We start from the raw sequence: 16,150 nt of genomic DNA, 5'->3' as shown, positions 1-16,150 counted from the left end.
ACATCAGTTATGTTGGCCGGTGACTTTAATGCAGGGAAACTTAAATCAGTTTTACCGAATTTCTATCAGCATGTTAAATGTGCAACCAGAGGGAAAACAATTCTAGACCACCTTTACACCACACACAGAGACGTGTACAAAGCTCTCCCTCGCCCGCCATTTGGCAAATCTGACCAGAACTCTATCCTCCTGATTCCTGCTTACAAGCAAAAATTAAAGCAGGAGGCACCAGTGACTCTGTCTATAAAACAGTGGTCAGATGAAGCAGATGCTAAACTACAGGACTGTTTTGCTGGCAGAGACTGGAATATGTTCCGGGATTCTTCCAATGGCATTGAGGAGTACACCACATCAGTTACTGGCTTTATCAATAAGTGCATGGAGGACGTCGTCCCCACAGTACATACCCCAACCAGAAACCATGGATTACAGGCAACATTCGCACCGAGCTAAAGGGCAGAGCTGCCGCTTTCAAGGAGCGGGACTCTAACCCAGAAGCTTATAAGAAATCCCGCTATGACCTCAGACGAACCATCAAACAGCCTAAGTGTCAATACAGGACTAAGATCTAATCGTACTACACCGGCTCCGACGCTTGTTGGATGTGGCAGGGCTTGCAAACTATTACAGATGACAAAGGGAAGCACAACCGAGAGCTGCCCAGTGACACGAGCCTACCAGATGAGCTAAATAACTTCTATGCTCGCTTCGAGGCAAGTAACACTGACTGTGTGGTCACGCTCTCCGCAACCAATGTGAGTAAGACCTTTAAACAGGTCAACATTCACAAGGCCGCAGGGCCAGATGGATTACCAGGACGTGTACTCCGAGCATGCGCTAACCAACTGGCAAGTGTCTTCACTGATATTTTCAACCTGTCCCTGACTAAGTCTGTAATACCAACATGTTTCAAGCAGACTACCCTAGTCCCTGTGCCCAAGAACACGAAGGTAACCTATCTAAATGACTACTGACCCACGTCTGTAGTCATGAAATGCTTTGAAAGGCTGATCATGGCTCACATCAACACCATTGTCCCAGAAACCATAGACCCACTCCAATTTGCATACCGCACCAACAGATCCACAGATGATGCAATCTTTATTGCATTCCACACTGCCCTTTTCCACATGGACAAAAGGAACACCTATGCCAGAATGCTATTCATTGACTACAGCTCAGCATTCAACACCATAGTGTCCTCAAAGCTCATCACTAAGCTATGGACCCTGGGACTAGACACCTGCAACTGGATCCTAGACTTCCTGATGGGCCGCTCCCAGGTGGTAAGGGTAGGTAACAATACATCCCCCACGCTGATCCTCAATACGGGGGCCCCTCAGGGGTGCGTGCTCAGTCCCCTCCTGTACTCCCTGTTCACTTATGACTGCACGGCCAGGCACAACTCAAACACCATCATTAACCATCATTGCTGATGACAATGTCATCACCTGATCACAACAATGTCATCACCTGATCACCGAAAATGATGAGACAGCCTATAGGGAGGAGGTCAGAGACCTGACCGTGTGGTGCAAGGACAACAACCTCTCCCTCAACGTGATCAAGACAAAGGAGATGATTGTGGACTACAGGAAAAGGAGGACTGAGCACGGCCCCATTCTCAGCGACAGGGCTGTAGTGGAGCAGGTTAAGAGCTTCAAGTCCCTTGGCATCCACATCACCAACAAACTAACATGTTTCAAGCACATCAAGACAGTCGTGAAGAGGGCACGACAAAACCTTTTCCCCCTCAGGAGACTGAAAAGATTTGGCATGGGTCCTCAGATCCTCAAAAGGTTTTACAGCTGCACCATCGAGAGCATCCTGACGGGTTGCATCACTGCCTGGTATGGCAACTGCTCGGCCTCCGACCGCAAGGCACTACAGAGGGTAGTGTCTATGGCCCAGTACATCACCGGGGCCAAGCTTCCTGCCATCCAGGACCTCTATATCAGGCGGTGTCAGAGGAAGGCCCTAAAAATTGCCACCCTAGTCGTAGACTGTTCTCTCTGCTACCGCACGGCAAGCGGTACCGGAGCGACATGTCTAGGTCCAAGAGGCTTCTAAACAGCTCTTACCCCAAGCAATAAGACTCCCGAACAGCTAATCAAATGGCTACCCAGATTATCCCCCCCCCCACTCCCCCTATGCTGCTGCTACTCTCTGTTATTATCTATGCATAGCCATTTTAATAACCCTACCTGCATGTACATAATTACCCCAATTACCTTGACACATTGACTCTGAACTGGTACACCATGTATATAGCCCCGATATTGTTATTTACTGCTGTTCCTTAAATATTTGTTTTTCTTATCTCTTATCTTTTTTGTGTTGGTATTTTCTTACAACTGCACTGTTGGTTAAGAGCTTGTAAGTAAGCATTTCCCTGTAAGGTGAACACCTGTTGTGACAAATAAAATGTGATTTATGACACATTATACTTATCATTAACTTGAATGTTATGCTCTTACCCTGGACTTTTAAGCTCTCTTGAAATGTCTTAGCATTCTCCTCTCCAGCCTCTTCTCTTTCCCATGATGCTTTGCTCATCACTCCCTCATCAGTATGTACATTTGTTCTGCTCGTCTTTTCTTTAATCTGTTTTCTATCATATCTTTCTCCCTCATTTGTCTCTACACAACAGTTGTTAGAAATATTTTCCTCAGAGATCTTGCTGATCGTTTCATCCGCTTTATGTCCATATATTTTTTCAATGTCCATTCTTGCTAATTCGTCTGAGATCAAATCTGTTTCCTTACTACATCTTTGTCTCTCTCGTTCCTCTCTTCGCTTGTCCTTACTTCTCTGCCCTGTTCGTACTTTGGTTCTCTTCTCTTTATTCCTGTCATCGGTCTCCACAATTTCCTCCAGACCTAATTTGGCCCAGTCACTACCTTCCCCTCCTCCACTCTCTTTGCCCTTTGACCCCTTGCCCTTTGAGGCTTTCTTACTTTGCCCTGTAATGTCCATCACTGTCTCTCCGTCACCCCCATCCTCAGGTCCTCCACCTCCCTCAGTCAGTGTCAACCCCTCAGCAGCCGCTTTCCGGCGTTGCAGGCACTTGATCTTGTAGGCAATGCGGCTCCTTTGCAGGATCATCTCCCTAACCTCTATCGTTCTGGCGTCGGTGCGGCTGAAGCTGGTTCTAGCTAAGACTGGTTCTCTGAGCAGTGGCCGGGACGGAGGCCTGGGACGGAGTCCTATAATGGCACTTTCCATTCCGGACCGGGAGGGCATCCATGTGGTCAAATCACAGTTCCTCTCCCGCTCTCGCTCCCTCCTCCTTGCCCTCTTTCTCTCTGTCCTTCGATCTTTGGCACTGTTAAAGTTCCACATGTCTTTCTTCTTCATCTCATCTTTAATTCTCTCATTTTCTCTCATTAATTTATTGATCCCCTCTCTCAATGACCTCAAAAAAGCTGTGTCCTTCTTAACTTCATTGAGAGCCCTTGAGAGAGAGGAGAGGACCAGCTGATTTCCCACTCTCTCCTCATTTAGCTGGTTGAATCCATCGTACATAACTAAGTCTCTCATGTACGGCTTGGGAATGATTTCTTCAGTGTCTGCCTCTACTGCTCTGGCTATCCTCCACTGTCCATTATGCTCTAAAGAGTGAGAGGGAAAATTTAAATCCAATCAATACATACCTGTAATCTAAATTTACACCAAGAATCACAATAATTAAAATGTTGGATTCAATTTAATATACTTAATCTACCTTGTAGTAACATGGAAACATAGGCTACCCTTTCCTGTGGTCAAAATATGTATAGAAATATAATCAACTCCATAATTATCACAATACTCACCAATCAGAGAGTTCCTGTCACACTGTGAGGAGCACTTCTCCCATTCCTTTTCTCCATACTTCTTCTCTCCCTCCATCATTTTGGTCACACTCTCCCCTCTCGTCAGAATGTAGTGTGGCACAGAAACCCATGCAGACTTTAGGTCCCAGCTGTATTTCAATTTGTATTCCATCATGTTGTGGTCTTGAGCATAGCGACGGCAGTCATCAGTCTCATAAGAGGGTGACCAAGTATGTCCACTGAGTTGGACTTGACCTTTGGGCCTCATGACTGACTCGCACAGATGATGGCTATGACTGGTGTGAGACAAAGGGTCAACCATGTCATCCTCACTGTCTGACTCCAAAAACTGGTCATCATGACAGGTGATAACACTGCCTAAGTGCATTCTAGATATAAATATTTCAATCTCATGTGATCCTACATGGTCTGTAGTGAACGGAGTTCTGTCATCAGGGGCTGAGATAATGTTATCTTCCAGGATTTCATTGATGAGAGGTTGAATGGACTCTGACACCAAAGTGGGGTTAATTAGATTTTCAGTGGTCTGAGACTTCACTACAGGCTGGTCAATAGGGTTATCTTTGCCTTGGTCCAACATATTGGAAAACAACAGAGCCTTATTGAAAGAGTCAATAGTGACTATTGATCCAAGAGCAGTGGCAACAAGGGATAAAGACTGGTCAGACGAGCTCACAGAATCTCTGCTAAAGTCTACTGCAGGTCGGTCATCATGGTCTTTAATGTTGAGGGAGATTTCCGTGTCAGAATTCAAAGAGTCCTCAAACGGTACAGTATAGTGCTTATCTGTGGTCACACAGTCTGCACATGACCTCGTTAGCAGCTGGTCAGTGCTTTGTAAGTCATCCTCTGCCCTCTGCTGCCCTCTGGAGTCAACAGCTGAGTCCACCACTGGCAGGTCGTCAGTGATCAGAGACACTTCACTGGAGTCAGACACAGTCAGGTCAGAGTCATTGCCAGGATTCACCAAGGTCTCCATCAGTACCAAGGCAGTGTGCCACCCAGGGTCCAGCCCTTCTACCAATGCTAGGTCACAGTCTGGAGTCAGAGAACCCACCACAGCATGGTCAGCAACATCTCCATTACCTTCAGTGCCCAGAAGCACTTCACTGGACAGTGCCTCGGGTTGGTTAGCATAGACCACTGTGGCCTTAGTAACCACTGAGTGGATTTCAGTGTTCATAGATGCCTTGATGGTGTCAACTTGGTCAGCATGAGGTTCAGCAATCAGGGAGTCTTCACAGGATCCTGATTTCAAGCTGTCATCACTGTCTTTGGGCAGCTGAATGGACTCCAAGGTTGATTGGGCTTTAGGTGTCTTAGACATATCAATGCATTTCAGCTCCATTATTCTTAGGCTTGAAAACTCCCCATGGCGTCCATCTGTCAGAACTGTGTGCACAGCTTCCCTAATGGCTTTCTCTGCCAGCTGGAAGGAAAAATGTATGGTTCAGTATTGACTGTGTTTTCTACACATTAACATCACCTGAATAGTTGTCAAAGAATTACTTCTTTTTTTTAAATAACATGCTGCATTGTCAGCAACTAACGTCAGCTAAGTTACGTAGCTAGATAAATTAGCAACGCAGTTGTAGTGGAAAATGTATTTCATAAAAAAAATAGAAAACTCATAACTCAAGATAATTTACCTAATTTTGTCAAAATCAATCACAGCGTCCCTCAAACAAACGACGAAACGCTAGAGTTGACCGATATCAAGCAAACATCGGGAGCTAGCAAGCTACTATTTATTTTAGCAAGCAACAAGTTGATGATTGTTTGTGTTCAAGTATTCGAAGCGTTAGTAGAAGAGTTTAGCTAGCTACGTCAGATGCCAAATGTCCAAATCAAAACATTTGGACTACAGCGCGTTTACGTTTTCAGCACTAGGCGCTGTCCACTGGCTCATATGTACTATGCCATACCAGGCTCCATGTGCAACAGTGTTGCAATTGCGACTTGATGTTATTTCCCTGTATGTGTGTGTGTGCATACATATTGTAGCCTATTTGCTTCGCATACATGGCTTTAATGTGTGTGCGTGTGTGGGGGAGGGACTTTAAATACCTGTACCTGTTGATTATATACAGTGAAATATTACACATTGTGTCAGCTGAACAAGACCTTTCAAGTGTTAGCATCTTGACATGTATTTCATGGGTACAGACTCAAACCACATATGAAAACGGCATTATTGATTGTATGGCTGGTGAGCCCTGAGTTTGGTTCCAATGCACAGCTTACTCCCCACCATTGGTCCAAAGGAAAGGAATATGCAACTCCTGAATATTGAAAATCCAAAACCCATAGAGAAACTCAGGCATGTAACTTCTACACCTTTTTTTTTGTAAAGGTTCATATTTTTGATTAGACTATCTGAGCTTTCATACAGTGTTGATTGCTATAATCAATGCTATTATTCTAGAGTAGAACACCATCTGGTGACCTGAATGTATTCTTGGATGGAGTCTTGTTAAACATTCTTTTGTTGTTTGAAAATATCATATCATTATATCTGCAATGCCATTTCACATCCAGTACTTGACTCTATAACTGACATTCATCGTTTAACACAACGTTCTGTGTTAAATCCCTTCATAAAAGGCTTTCATTAAAAATTAACAACAGTAGTACATTTGACTTTATTTCATGTTTTTGTTGCCATAGAAACAAACTGCTGACTCACCTTTTAACAACATATTTGTTTAATTAATGCTTTTATGAATTGGCTTCACATGTTTGTTTTCTGCATCACCTCCATAAAAAGGGGGCATCCAGTCTACTGGGTGCAGCTTGGCAGAAGTCCATGCCTGGCTAAATCCGCAACTGACCGTAGAATGGTTTCAATCACTAGAGACGTGATCTCCTCCCCTGGATTCTGCTGCCTTTCGGAGAGTCTCTGAACTCCTTCTGTTGATTGTCTTGGCTTCCTGACTTGTGTGGTCCCTGAGTCAGTGGATCTGGGACTGGCTGAGCTCACCTTTGAGACCGGTGTGAGAACAGTGGATGTTGGCAAGGCATTTTGGGGGGGTGCTGGTTGACTCGGCCCAGAGGAGAGATTGCTCAGTGGTCTCTGAAAGAGAGGAACTCCTCCAACTGTGAACTGACTGAAATCATTACTTGTGGCGTTTGCTGCACATTCTGCTACTTCACGTATGATCGTTACCATTTCCATGGTGAGCCCCAGTTCTTCTAAGAATGAACTGTGTGTGGGGTCCGTCCTGCAACTCTCCATAACACTATCCAACATGGTGATAATTACAGTCCCTGTCAGTCGGATAATTATCAGTTCACAGTCTTCCTCAGTGCAGTCCTGCCATCTTTTTTCCATTTTCCGATTGTCTCCATTTGAAGCTACAGGCAAGAGATTTACTGGGATCACCGCATCAGACAACACCCCCGCCCCATACAAATACTTGTTCAGGATGCTTGAGACCCCTCCGCACACTTTTTGGAGAAGGCCCTCTACAGTCTTCCCCAAGATGTTATGTAGGCCTATACCGGAAACATCTTCCTGAGAGAAAGCAGTGGTTGACTGGGCAATGTAGTCCTACAAGTAAATGCAAGATGTATGTTTAAGATGATGCAGGTTCATTAATACAAAGTCAAGGCAAATGTTTATGCAGTGAAACCACATACATAGAGCAACGGTATCGTTCACAATTGATGGCTCACCACAATTTTTCCTGCGTAACGGCGTATCGAGTCATGTGTCGTCTCATTGTTCCTGCAGATATTTGACCATATATGTATTAGTCAGCTATGTGTTAGCTGACTAAACTCCCCTCCATGGTGAAGGACATTTCTGATGAACAGGCTTTGTGGAGAACAGTCTTTGTGGAATTCAGCTCTGACAACATCGATTCGCCCAAGGTCAATTCTTCAAAAAATGTAAATAATGAAATGCTTACCTTGTACCGATGTTTGTCCTCTGTAGTTGCGTGCCTTTATTTGATGAAATCCATACCTTTTCAATAAAGGTTAATCAAATACAACCACTGACTGTTTGCTCATTGCTGTTGCTCTAAGATGGCAACTCAGTGAAAATGAGCATGTGCCAATTGAATTTTAAGGAAACAGCAGGTGGTTGTATTTGATTAAGGTTTATTGAAAAGGTATGGATTTCATCAAACAAAGAAAGGCACGCAACTACTGAGGACAAACATAGGTACAAGGTAAGCATTTCATAATATATATATATATTTTTTTACAAGTATTGACTTTTGGCGAATCAATGTAGTCCTAGCTGAATTCCACAAAGACTGACTTGTCTCTGCTTCACTCTGTTGGTAGAGTTCATTAGAAACTTCCTTTACCATAGCTGGGGTTTCATGTGACATGAATGATACTATTAGATAATTCATTAGATTATTTTCTGTGGGGAAAAATGTATATAGGCCTAAATATAGAATTACATATGATAATTAAATAGGATCTATGTGGGCCTCAATTTTCTAATGTAAATTCACCTGGCGTTCTCGATGGTTACAGGGGTTGACCTCTTCTTCTAGTTCCATGTTAAAATAAACAAATACACACACACACTCAAGTTACACACCGTTTGAAACACGACTTCTACAGTAATTTATCCGGTAATAAATTATTGTTTTGTAGCCTTTAAAAATATAGTCTATCAATCGACATACCTTTCTCCCTCTCTTCGGCATTGTTGCAGTTGCTTAGATTCAAAACAAATGGAACACAGTTAACCAGGCAAATGTCGCGTCATAACATGTGGTTTCATTGTATTCCTGGGATGCACGTTTCGTCAAACAATATTGTTTTGAACATTCGTTTGATTCGACTGATGCCCAGCTGAGCATTCTATGTTCTTGGTGTTGATGAAGATATTGTATGAAGTGCATTACCGTGGCTTGGAAACACAATGACATTTTAAAAAGGAGGAAAATAATTAGTAGGACAAGCTTTTGTCATCATTGTAATGTCGCCAGATTGACTTTATATGCAGTATAACTTTAGCTAGCTAGCTACGATTGAGCATCGACATTTTAGTTAGCTTAACGTTAGCATTGCTAGCTTTTTCTGTCGAACTTTGCTAGCTCAGGATGCCAACACTGCCATTTCTCAAGTAAACTTGACATCATAATGATGCCAATTTTGTTTTCTACAAAGGTTGTCTACTTTTTAGCAATGTCATTAGCCCCAGTTCAGAAAGACTGAGCATCAGTTGGACATCAATATGATGCGGCATCTGTGCAACCCATGAATAGCTAGCTGCATTATGTTTTGACAGAATCATAAAAGAGAAAGGGATTTTGTAGAACCTTGTTTTGTTAAGTCAGTTGTAAAGTTTACAGGCGAGATGTTAATCGTCACCTGAATTTTGTCGCCAGACACGACTCGATCTCCACCACTAGGTGTCAGTAGCTCGTTAGACTCCAGGGGTGTGTTCAGTTAGGTTAAACGTTTTACGCTGCGTGACGGATGTAGTGAACGACACGATAACCCCCCCCCCCCCCCCGCTGATAATAAATGATATACTGTATTAAGAAAAGTTCAGTTGTAATAAAATACTTCATAATGAACCATAGTATTTAATCAGATTAAAAGACAGATGACCTAAGCATGCTAAATAAAATGTTTGAATACATGTCCATCCTTGATATGGTTTATGCCATTAACAGAAAAAGCCTTAGTATATCAGAAAGCATATTTGTGTAGTGTTAGAATTTAATTTTGTCAACTCAACCTCAAAATATAATTACCTAACCAAACCTTACCATTGTGCCCAATGATAATTTAAATCATTGGTTGCTTATTTCAACATTTCTCACATGACTGTTGCTTTAACCTCAAAGGGGTATCTTTCCACCTCTAATTATTTCACACCAATCTTGCTTGGTGCAGTACTTCTTAACGAAACAGAAAAGACATCTGATCAGGGAGGGCGCACCATATTGTTTTTCAGTTGACTAGTTTATGGGCAGTGGGCTGATCGAACAGGTCTACTGTTGGAAAATGTGTGTGCAACATTTGTGTTGAAATGTTAACAGGGAAATACAAGAGATGAGCCAAGAAAAATTCCACACCAAGTGTTAAATAAAATGTTTAATGTGAATTAAAGGCATAATTGTATTTTTTAATAGAGCATGTTGTAAGGCTGAGTTTTAGTAAAATGCATATATTTTGTGTCCTCATTCTATTCAGTAATGCAGTCCATAAACATGATTTGGAAAATAAATTAATATACATGACAATATTTTTGAAGGTTCTTGCCATGATTACACACCTTTCCCTATGTGAGTGCGCAGGTGCCTTTTGAGACGCGTTGAGGTGGAGAAGCACTTTTTACACAACATACAGGAGTATGGGCGCTCTCCTGTGTGTGTCCGCAGATGCATGGTCAGGTCTGACGAACACCTAAACCGCCGTTCACAGACCGAGCACGGGTATGGCCGCTCCCCTGTGTGTATTCGCCTGTGGAGGAGCAGCTCCCCAGAGGTAAGGAAGGTCTTGCCACACTGAGCGCACTGATGCGGTCTCTCCCCTGTGTGCATCAGGTTGTGTCTTATGAGGGAAGTAGACTTGGCAAACTCCTTCCCACAGTGTGTGCAAGAGAACGGTCGCTCCCCTGTGTGGGTATTCATGTGTTCACTCTGTGCACGCTTGGTTTTGAAGCTCTTGGGACACTGAGAGCAAGAGAACGGTCTGAAGTCGCTGTGGCTGCGTTGGTGTCTTACCAGCTCCCCATGTGTTAAGAAGGTCTTCTGACATACGGTGCAGAGGTATGGCCTCTCCCCTGTATGAATCCTCTCATGTCTCGTCAGGCCCGCGAGCTGAGTAAAACTTTTCTCGCAGAAGGAGCACTGGAAAGGCCTCTGCCCGTTGTGAATCAGTTGGTGTCTGTTCAGTATCTGTAACTGGGTGAAACTCTTGCCGCACTCCGGGCACGGGTACGGCCGCTCCTTGGTGTGGATTTGCCGGTGCTTGTTCAGCAGCCACACGTGAGTGAAGCCCTTGCCGCACTCTGCGCAGGGGAAGGGTCTCTCTCCGGTGTGCTTCATCTGATGTCTCCTCAGGTCAGACGGGCGGCCGTAGATCTTCTCGCACTGGGAACACTTGTAATGGCGATTCACCACGTGGGTTTGCCTATGCTTCAGCCGCTCTAGTACGGTGTCAAAGCTAGCCCCACATTTCTGACACTTGTACTGACCACTCCCTTTGTTGTTTGGCTCTTCCTGTTGCTCTGTGGACTGTAGTGGGGGATCAGCACTCTGGCCACAAAGCGTTCTGGTGAAGTGCAGGGACAGTAGGCCCAGTTGGGTGAACCCCTTGCCACATTGAGGGCAGATATATGGGCGTTCCCCGGTGTGAATCCGCTGATGCCTCGTCAGATCCCAGGAGTTTTTGAAACCCTTGTCGCACTCCTTGCAGGTGTACGGACGCTCCCCTGTGTGAATGCGCTGGTGCCTGGTCACGTCTGACGAGCGAGTGAAAGTCTTTCCACACTCGTGGCATGTGTGAGCACCGGGTTCAGAGCTTGCGTGGATGGGGAAAGGCTTGGGGAATTCAGGACGAGGGAACTTTTTCCTGGGAAGCGCTGGGTTCTCTTCAGTTTTCTGGAGCTTGCTGTACTCCTCTGGGTGATTTCGCTCAATGTGCTGGAGGAGGTAGGATTCCTGCATGTGAAAGAATGGGCACTGGGAACAGGCAAAGACCTGGGAAGACATCTCAACAGTGTGACCTGAAGGAATACAATGGGAAAAGGAGACTAATAATGTGACAGAGGCAGCACAAGCATTAGGTGGTTGTTTTTACAGGGCATACCACAGTCTCCACATTTTATTATATGTCGTAACAGAGAAAGACATTCAATATTTCCTCCTTACTCTGAGTGCCCAAGTTCTCAAGACATGTGTGGTGTTGCAGCAGGGATTTCAGGTCCTCAGGTTGAGAGAGGGCCTGCAAACACTCCTCCAGGACAGAGGGAGCAGAACTGAGCCATGACACAGTCTATAGGAGCAGAGATGCAAACAAGTGAGTGACAATATGCTGGAAAGTTTACATGTTTTTTTTCACACTGGGGAACGTTTCAAAATGCTAGGCCCATTTCAAGAACACCAGAGAAGCCGGTGGCTAGCACCTCAGCTAACAGCGTGGCCCCAGAGTGGCTATAAGGCAGAGGTTATGTGCAGAAAGGGACAGTACAGCTTGGATATCTTCTCCTAATAAGATACAGAAGATATTACCCTCCTTTAACTTAACCAGTCTAAATGTTGCCATCATGGTCAGCACTGCAGGATTTTTCCAATACAATAACAGAAGGGGACTTGAACCCAGCTGAAGGTGACCTAGTGAGGTGTTACTTTGTGCTACCTGTCCAAGGTCTGGTACTGGCAATATCTTCTCCAGTTTAGAAAGGAATTCCCACACAAGTAGTTGCATATCTGTGTCATAGCTGGCGCCGTACTCCGTTGGAAACACCTCCTGGAATCAAGATAGATGGGGATATAATTGGTGTAGGGTGAAGTTGACCCAAGATGCTAATCTTGGGTCAGTTCTGCATTTACCCCACTGATGGTCAAGGTTAGATTGGGGGCGGGGAAGCTGGTCCTACATCTGTACCTATGGAAAACTTCCCTCCGGGGCAATAATTACAAGGACTGTAAATAGTCTTTGGTAACTAAACAGAACCAGGAAGCTAGAGAGAGAGACCTTAACATATGATGGAGGCAGACTAACCTGGAAGAAGTGTTCTCTCTCTGCTGGGTCTTTCAGCAAAGTCTGGATGAGCTCCAGGAAGATGGCCTCTTCTGCATCCACCTCAGCATCTCCACTCTGTGAAATAGAACTTATCAGTGATAAGGGAACAGTAAACCACCACTGAAAATAAGAGGGAGCAACACTGCAGTCCTTGATGGCCTTGACATATAGGAACAAGCACTGGAAATTAGTGCAAGCTAATTGGTGCAAAGGATCTGACGGTTGTTTATTCATTTTGTCAATGTTTTAATTCTATCTTATCCTAGGCAAATACGTGATTTAAATAAGCACATTTCAAATGATAGGAATGGCAAAGGCGGTTCCATAAAGACCAGGGGCCATATACATCAAGCATCTCAAAGTTAGCCGACTTAGGATCAGTTAAGCATTTTATATCACAATGAAAAGGATTACAAGGACAGGGGGGACCTGATCCTAGATCAGCACTCCTCCTCCGAGAAGTTTGATACATATGGCCCCAGGCCAAATTGAAGTTGTCCTCCACAGAGTATCATTACTTACCCCTGTGTGTCCAGGGGGGCGAATTCTGTCCAGGTGGGGTTGGATGATCTGGATATCAGCTGTATGATCAGTGGAACACAACTCTAGTATCACCTGAAAGGAATAACAGCACCCAACAAATGATGACCACTGACAGAACCTGAGCAATCAGGACAATAGACAGAACCCAACTGATCAGGACCATGGACAACCCCCATGCAATCAGGAAAATGGACAGAACCTAACTAATCAGCAGCTACATAAACCGCAAGATAAAGAAATACCGTTTTAATCAGAGATGGCTCTAAACACACTGTCCAAACTACTGCTGTTAGGGGTTCCAGTTTACAAAAACAACATCCTTAACTGTATTCGCCACTAACCCTTGTTCGCAGCCGCAGAAGAAGCTTGGCCCTCTGTTTCTCATTCAACAGGTCTGGAACTGTCGCTGTCACAAGGCCGACGAACTCCTCTAGTTTCTCATAATCCATGACATCTCTTCGTTGCGCTACTTGCCACATGGCCGCAGAGAGCAGCCTCAGAGGTGGTATCAACAGGCGCAAAGAGGATAACGGGAGGAAGATATCTACGGGCAAAAATTGGTCATTGAGTTTGGTGAGAGAGACGAGACAATCTTGGGACAATAATTATTGGTAGTGCGGGTTAGGAGGCATAACGTTACATTGCCGCATAACTTGAGTAGATGCTAGCAAATAAAGATGTAGCTAAAATGTGAATTAGTGGCCCAATTTTATCTATTCGATCCATCTTCTAGCAGCTAGTCTACCCCAATGGCTGGTCCAACCTAGACAGCCTGTATCTTTGCTATAACTAACAGTAGCCGCAAGTTGCTAGCCAACGTTAGCTGGGTACTTATTTTAAACGAACCTGCATTCTCCACTGGTTTTGTCGTGACACAGATTTCCATCATTATGGATAAATCAGTTGTGACTTATATAACTTTAATGAACTAGTTTGGTTTATATTAAACCCAGAAAGACATTTGGGAGTATAATAGTTTAGCTTATCCACTATCTGGCAGGCTAGCGTCCTTCCTCTTCTTTTTTATCTTCCGGGAAAGTTTTCTTCCTCTCTGGTCCATCAATGGGAAAAGGCGCTTATACTGCCACCTACCGACCATACATTGGCACGACTCTGGTGTAAACTTCCAACTGTCTTTATTTACTGTGCTACTACAAAAACAAACTATATATTTGTATAAAACATGTAAAAAAGTATTAGTAAATATGATTCCCCTATGCACATCTCAGAATGTGACAGAAAAAAAACATGTTTATTTAGGGATTTACATAGGTTTATCTCATAGTGTACATCACTTTTATTCCAGACAACATGGAATTACAGATCTCTGGTTTATGCCGATGTAGTTTCAGTAGGATCTTTGTTCAAGAGACCGGGAATACATCTGCTGTAATCTTGTTCCAATCATCATGTTTAGGTGGCTCAATCAAGTCACCTTCTCTCAATTGTCTTATATCCAAATCAGACATACACATTTTAGAGAGAGCACACTTTAATCCACTAGCTACATCATGTTAACCTGCAGTTCCTTGTGACCTTGCAGTCATTTAGCAGCCACTTTTATCTAGAGTGAGGTGGTCTTGAAGTTGAGTTTCACATTTTAAATAGTCAGACTGCCACAAATCATTGTCTTGATTTCAACAACAGGCATATTCAGATGTTATGGTCTCACAATTCTGCTATTTTCTGGACATACTGAAACATACTGGTAAATATTCCATATAATACCAAAATGTGGGCAGTTAAAAACAACACATAGGCCTAACAAAGGAAGACGTCCAATATCATTTGAACACCAATCTGGTCGAGGGGTGTAAACCTTATACCTCAGTGGTGTAAACAGTCCTTTTTAAAGATCGATCATTTCAGCCAGCAGGGGGTCATGGTTAAAGGGGGCGGCACTTCAAGTGTAGAATCCCAAGTCACTCCTGCAAGGGATACAATTCAACAATTTATTAATAACCTTGAATACACATGTTCTGGTGCGCAACCAGATACAAAAAGTGGTATTTGTATATATATATTTTAATATGATAAATTAGCTAACTTTAAAATACACAGGGTGTTCCCAAACACAACTAACTTATCTGGCACTCTCACTTCCTTAGCCACCATAGCTAGCAAGTCTAATTTGTAGCTGGCTATCTGGGGTTTTGCAGTTGTACTCAAACTTACCATTTTAGCTAGGGAACTATGAAATACATAACGAGGAAAAATGCGATGTCAAACATCACAAACAGCCAAAAGTCAAACCAGTATGAGTGTTTTGGTAAAGATACCAAAGCGCCTTTCGTGTCCAAACTCTCTTCCGAGCCCATTTTCAGGAAGTGTGTGCACGAAGAGCACCGCCCCAGTGCTATCGTAGCCCTGTCTATTTCTTACTCTTTGCCTCCGCCTAGTGGCTTCTTCTTCGAGGTTTAACGGCGGTTGGCATCCAATTTGTTGCATTACCGCCACCTACTAGACTGGAGTACAACTCCCTTATACTTTTGCTTGAAAAATAAAAATGTACTAAATAAATACTAACATTACACTCACACATAAAAACAATCTATATTAAATTAACCCCACCCTACTCCACTAATTACATGTATTTATTCCTACCTCATCCCATTATTTTTATTTCTACTTTGCACATTCTTCCATTGCAAAACTACCATTCCAGTATTTTACTTGCTATATTGTATTTACTTTGCCATCATGGCCTTTTTTGCCTTTACCTCCCTTCTCACCTCATTTTCTCACATTGTATATAGACTTGTTTATACTGCATTATTGACTGTATGTTTGTTTTTACTTCATGTGTAACTCTGTGTCGTTTTATCTGTCGAACTGCTTTGCTTTATCTTGGCCAGGTCGCAATTGTAAATGAGAACTTGTTCTCAACTTGCCTACCTGGTTAAATAAAGGTAAATAAATAAATAAATAAATAAATAATCCTGAAAGGATGGGACATCACCACTTAACACATCCTGTAACTCTTCTGATGTCAAGTCTCACACACCCAAATACCTCTCTGCAGCTGCCACCACAATGTCAATTTTATG

At 43.4% G+C, this 16,150-nt stretch overlaps 2 protein-coding genes across 5 annotated transcripts; both read right to left on the bottom strand.

Moving 5' to 3' along the window:
- Positions 1 to 6,038: 6,038 nt before the first annotated feature.
- Positions 6,039 to 9,282, bottom strand: LOC109876152 (uncharacterized). Of its 4 annotated transcripts, none has more exons than XM_020468621.2 (5): positions 9,174 to 9,282; positions 8,483 to 8,514; positions 8,306 to 8,340; positions 7,512 to 7,563; positions 6,039 to 7,386 (listed from the first exon to the last, which is right to left on the bottom strand). In XM_020468621.2, the coding sequence occupies exons 2-5, from the start codon at positions 8,501 to 8,503 to the stop codon at positions 6,616 to 6,618; spliced, it is 879 nt and encodes a 292-aa protein (XP_020324210.1). In that variant the 5' UTR covers positions 8,504 to 8,514; positions 9,174 to 9,282; the 3' UTR covers positions 6,039 to 6,615. The 4 variants fall into 4 exon arrangements, with proteins under 4 accessions (XP_020324210.1, XP_031671299.1, XP_031671298.1 ...); XM_031815439.1 differs by having other exon boundaries at positions 9,122 to 9,205; XM_031815438.1 differs by having other exon boundaries at positions 6,040 to 7,386; positions 8,306 to 8,343; positions 9,122 to 9,217.
- Positions 9,283 to 9,890: 608 nt separating this feature from the next.
- LOC116360581 (zinc finger protein 2 homolog) lies at positions 9,891 to 15,475 on the bottom strand. Its single transcript, XM_031815437.1, has 8 exons — positions 15,279 to 15,475; positions 13,950 to 15,031; positions 13,445 to 13,647; positions 13,083 to 13,175; positions 12,540 to 12,635; positions 12,174 to 12,284; positions 11,687 to 11,810; positions 9,891 to 11,541 (listed from the first exon to the last, which is right to left on the bottom strand). The coding sequence occupies exons 2-8, from the start codon at positions 13,990 to 13,992 to the stop codon at positions 10,079 to 10,081; spliced, it is 2,133 nt and encodes a 710-aa protein (XP_031671297.1). The 5' UTR covers positions 13,993 to 15,031; positions 15,279 to 15,475; the 3' UTR covers positions 9,891 to 10,078.
- Positions 15,476 to 16,150: the final 675 nt, after the last annotated feature.

The sequence above is a fragment of the Oncorhynchus kisutch genome, unplaced genomic scaffold, assembly GCF_002021735.2.
Source record: "Oncorhynchus kisutch isolate 150728-3 unplaced genomic scaffold, Okis_V2 Okis09a-Okis19a_hom, whole genome shotgun sequence".
NCBI classification, from domain to species: domain Eukaryota; kingdom Metazoa; phylum Chordata; class Actinopteri; order Salmoniformes; family Salmonidae; genus Oncorhynchus; species Oncorhynchus kisutch.
The sequence above is the reverse complement of the archived record's forward strand: the minus strand, read 5'-3'. Positions and strand labels throughout refer to the sequence as shown.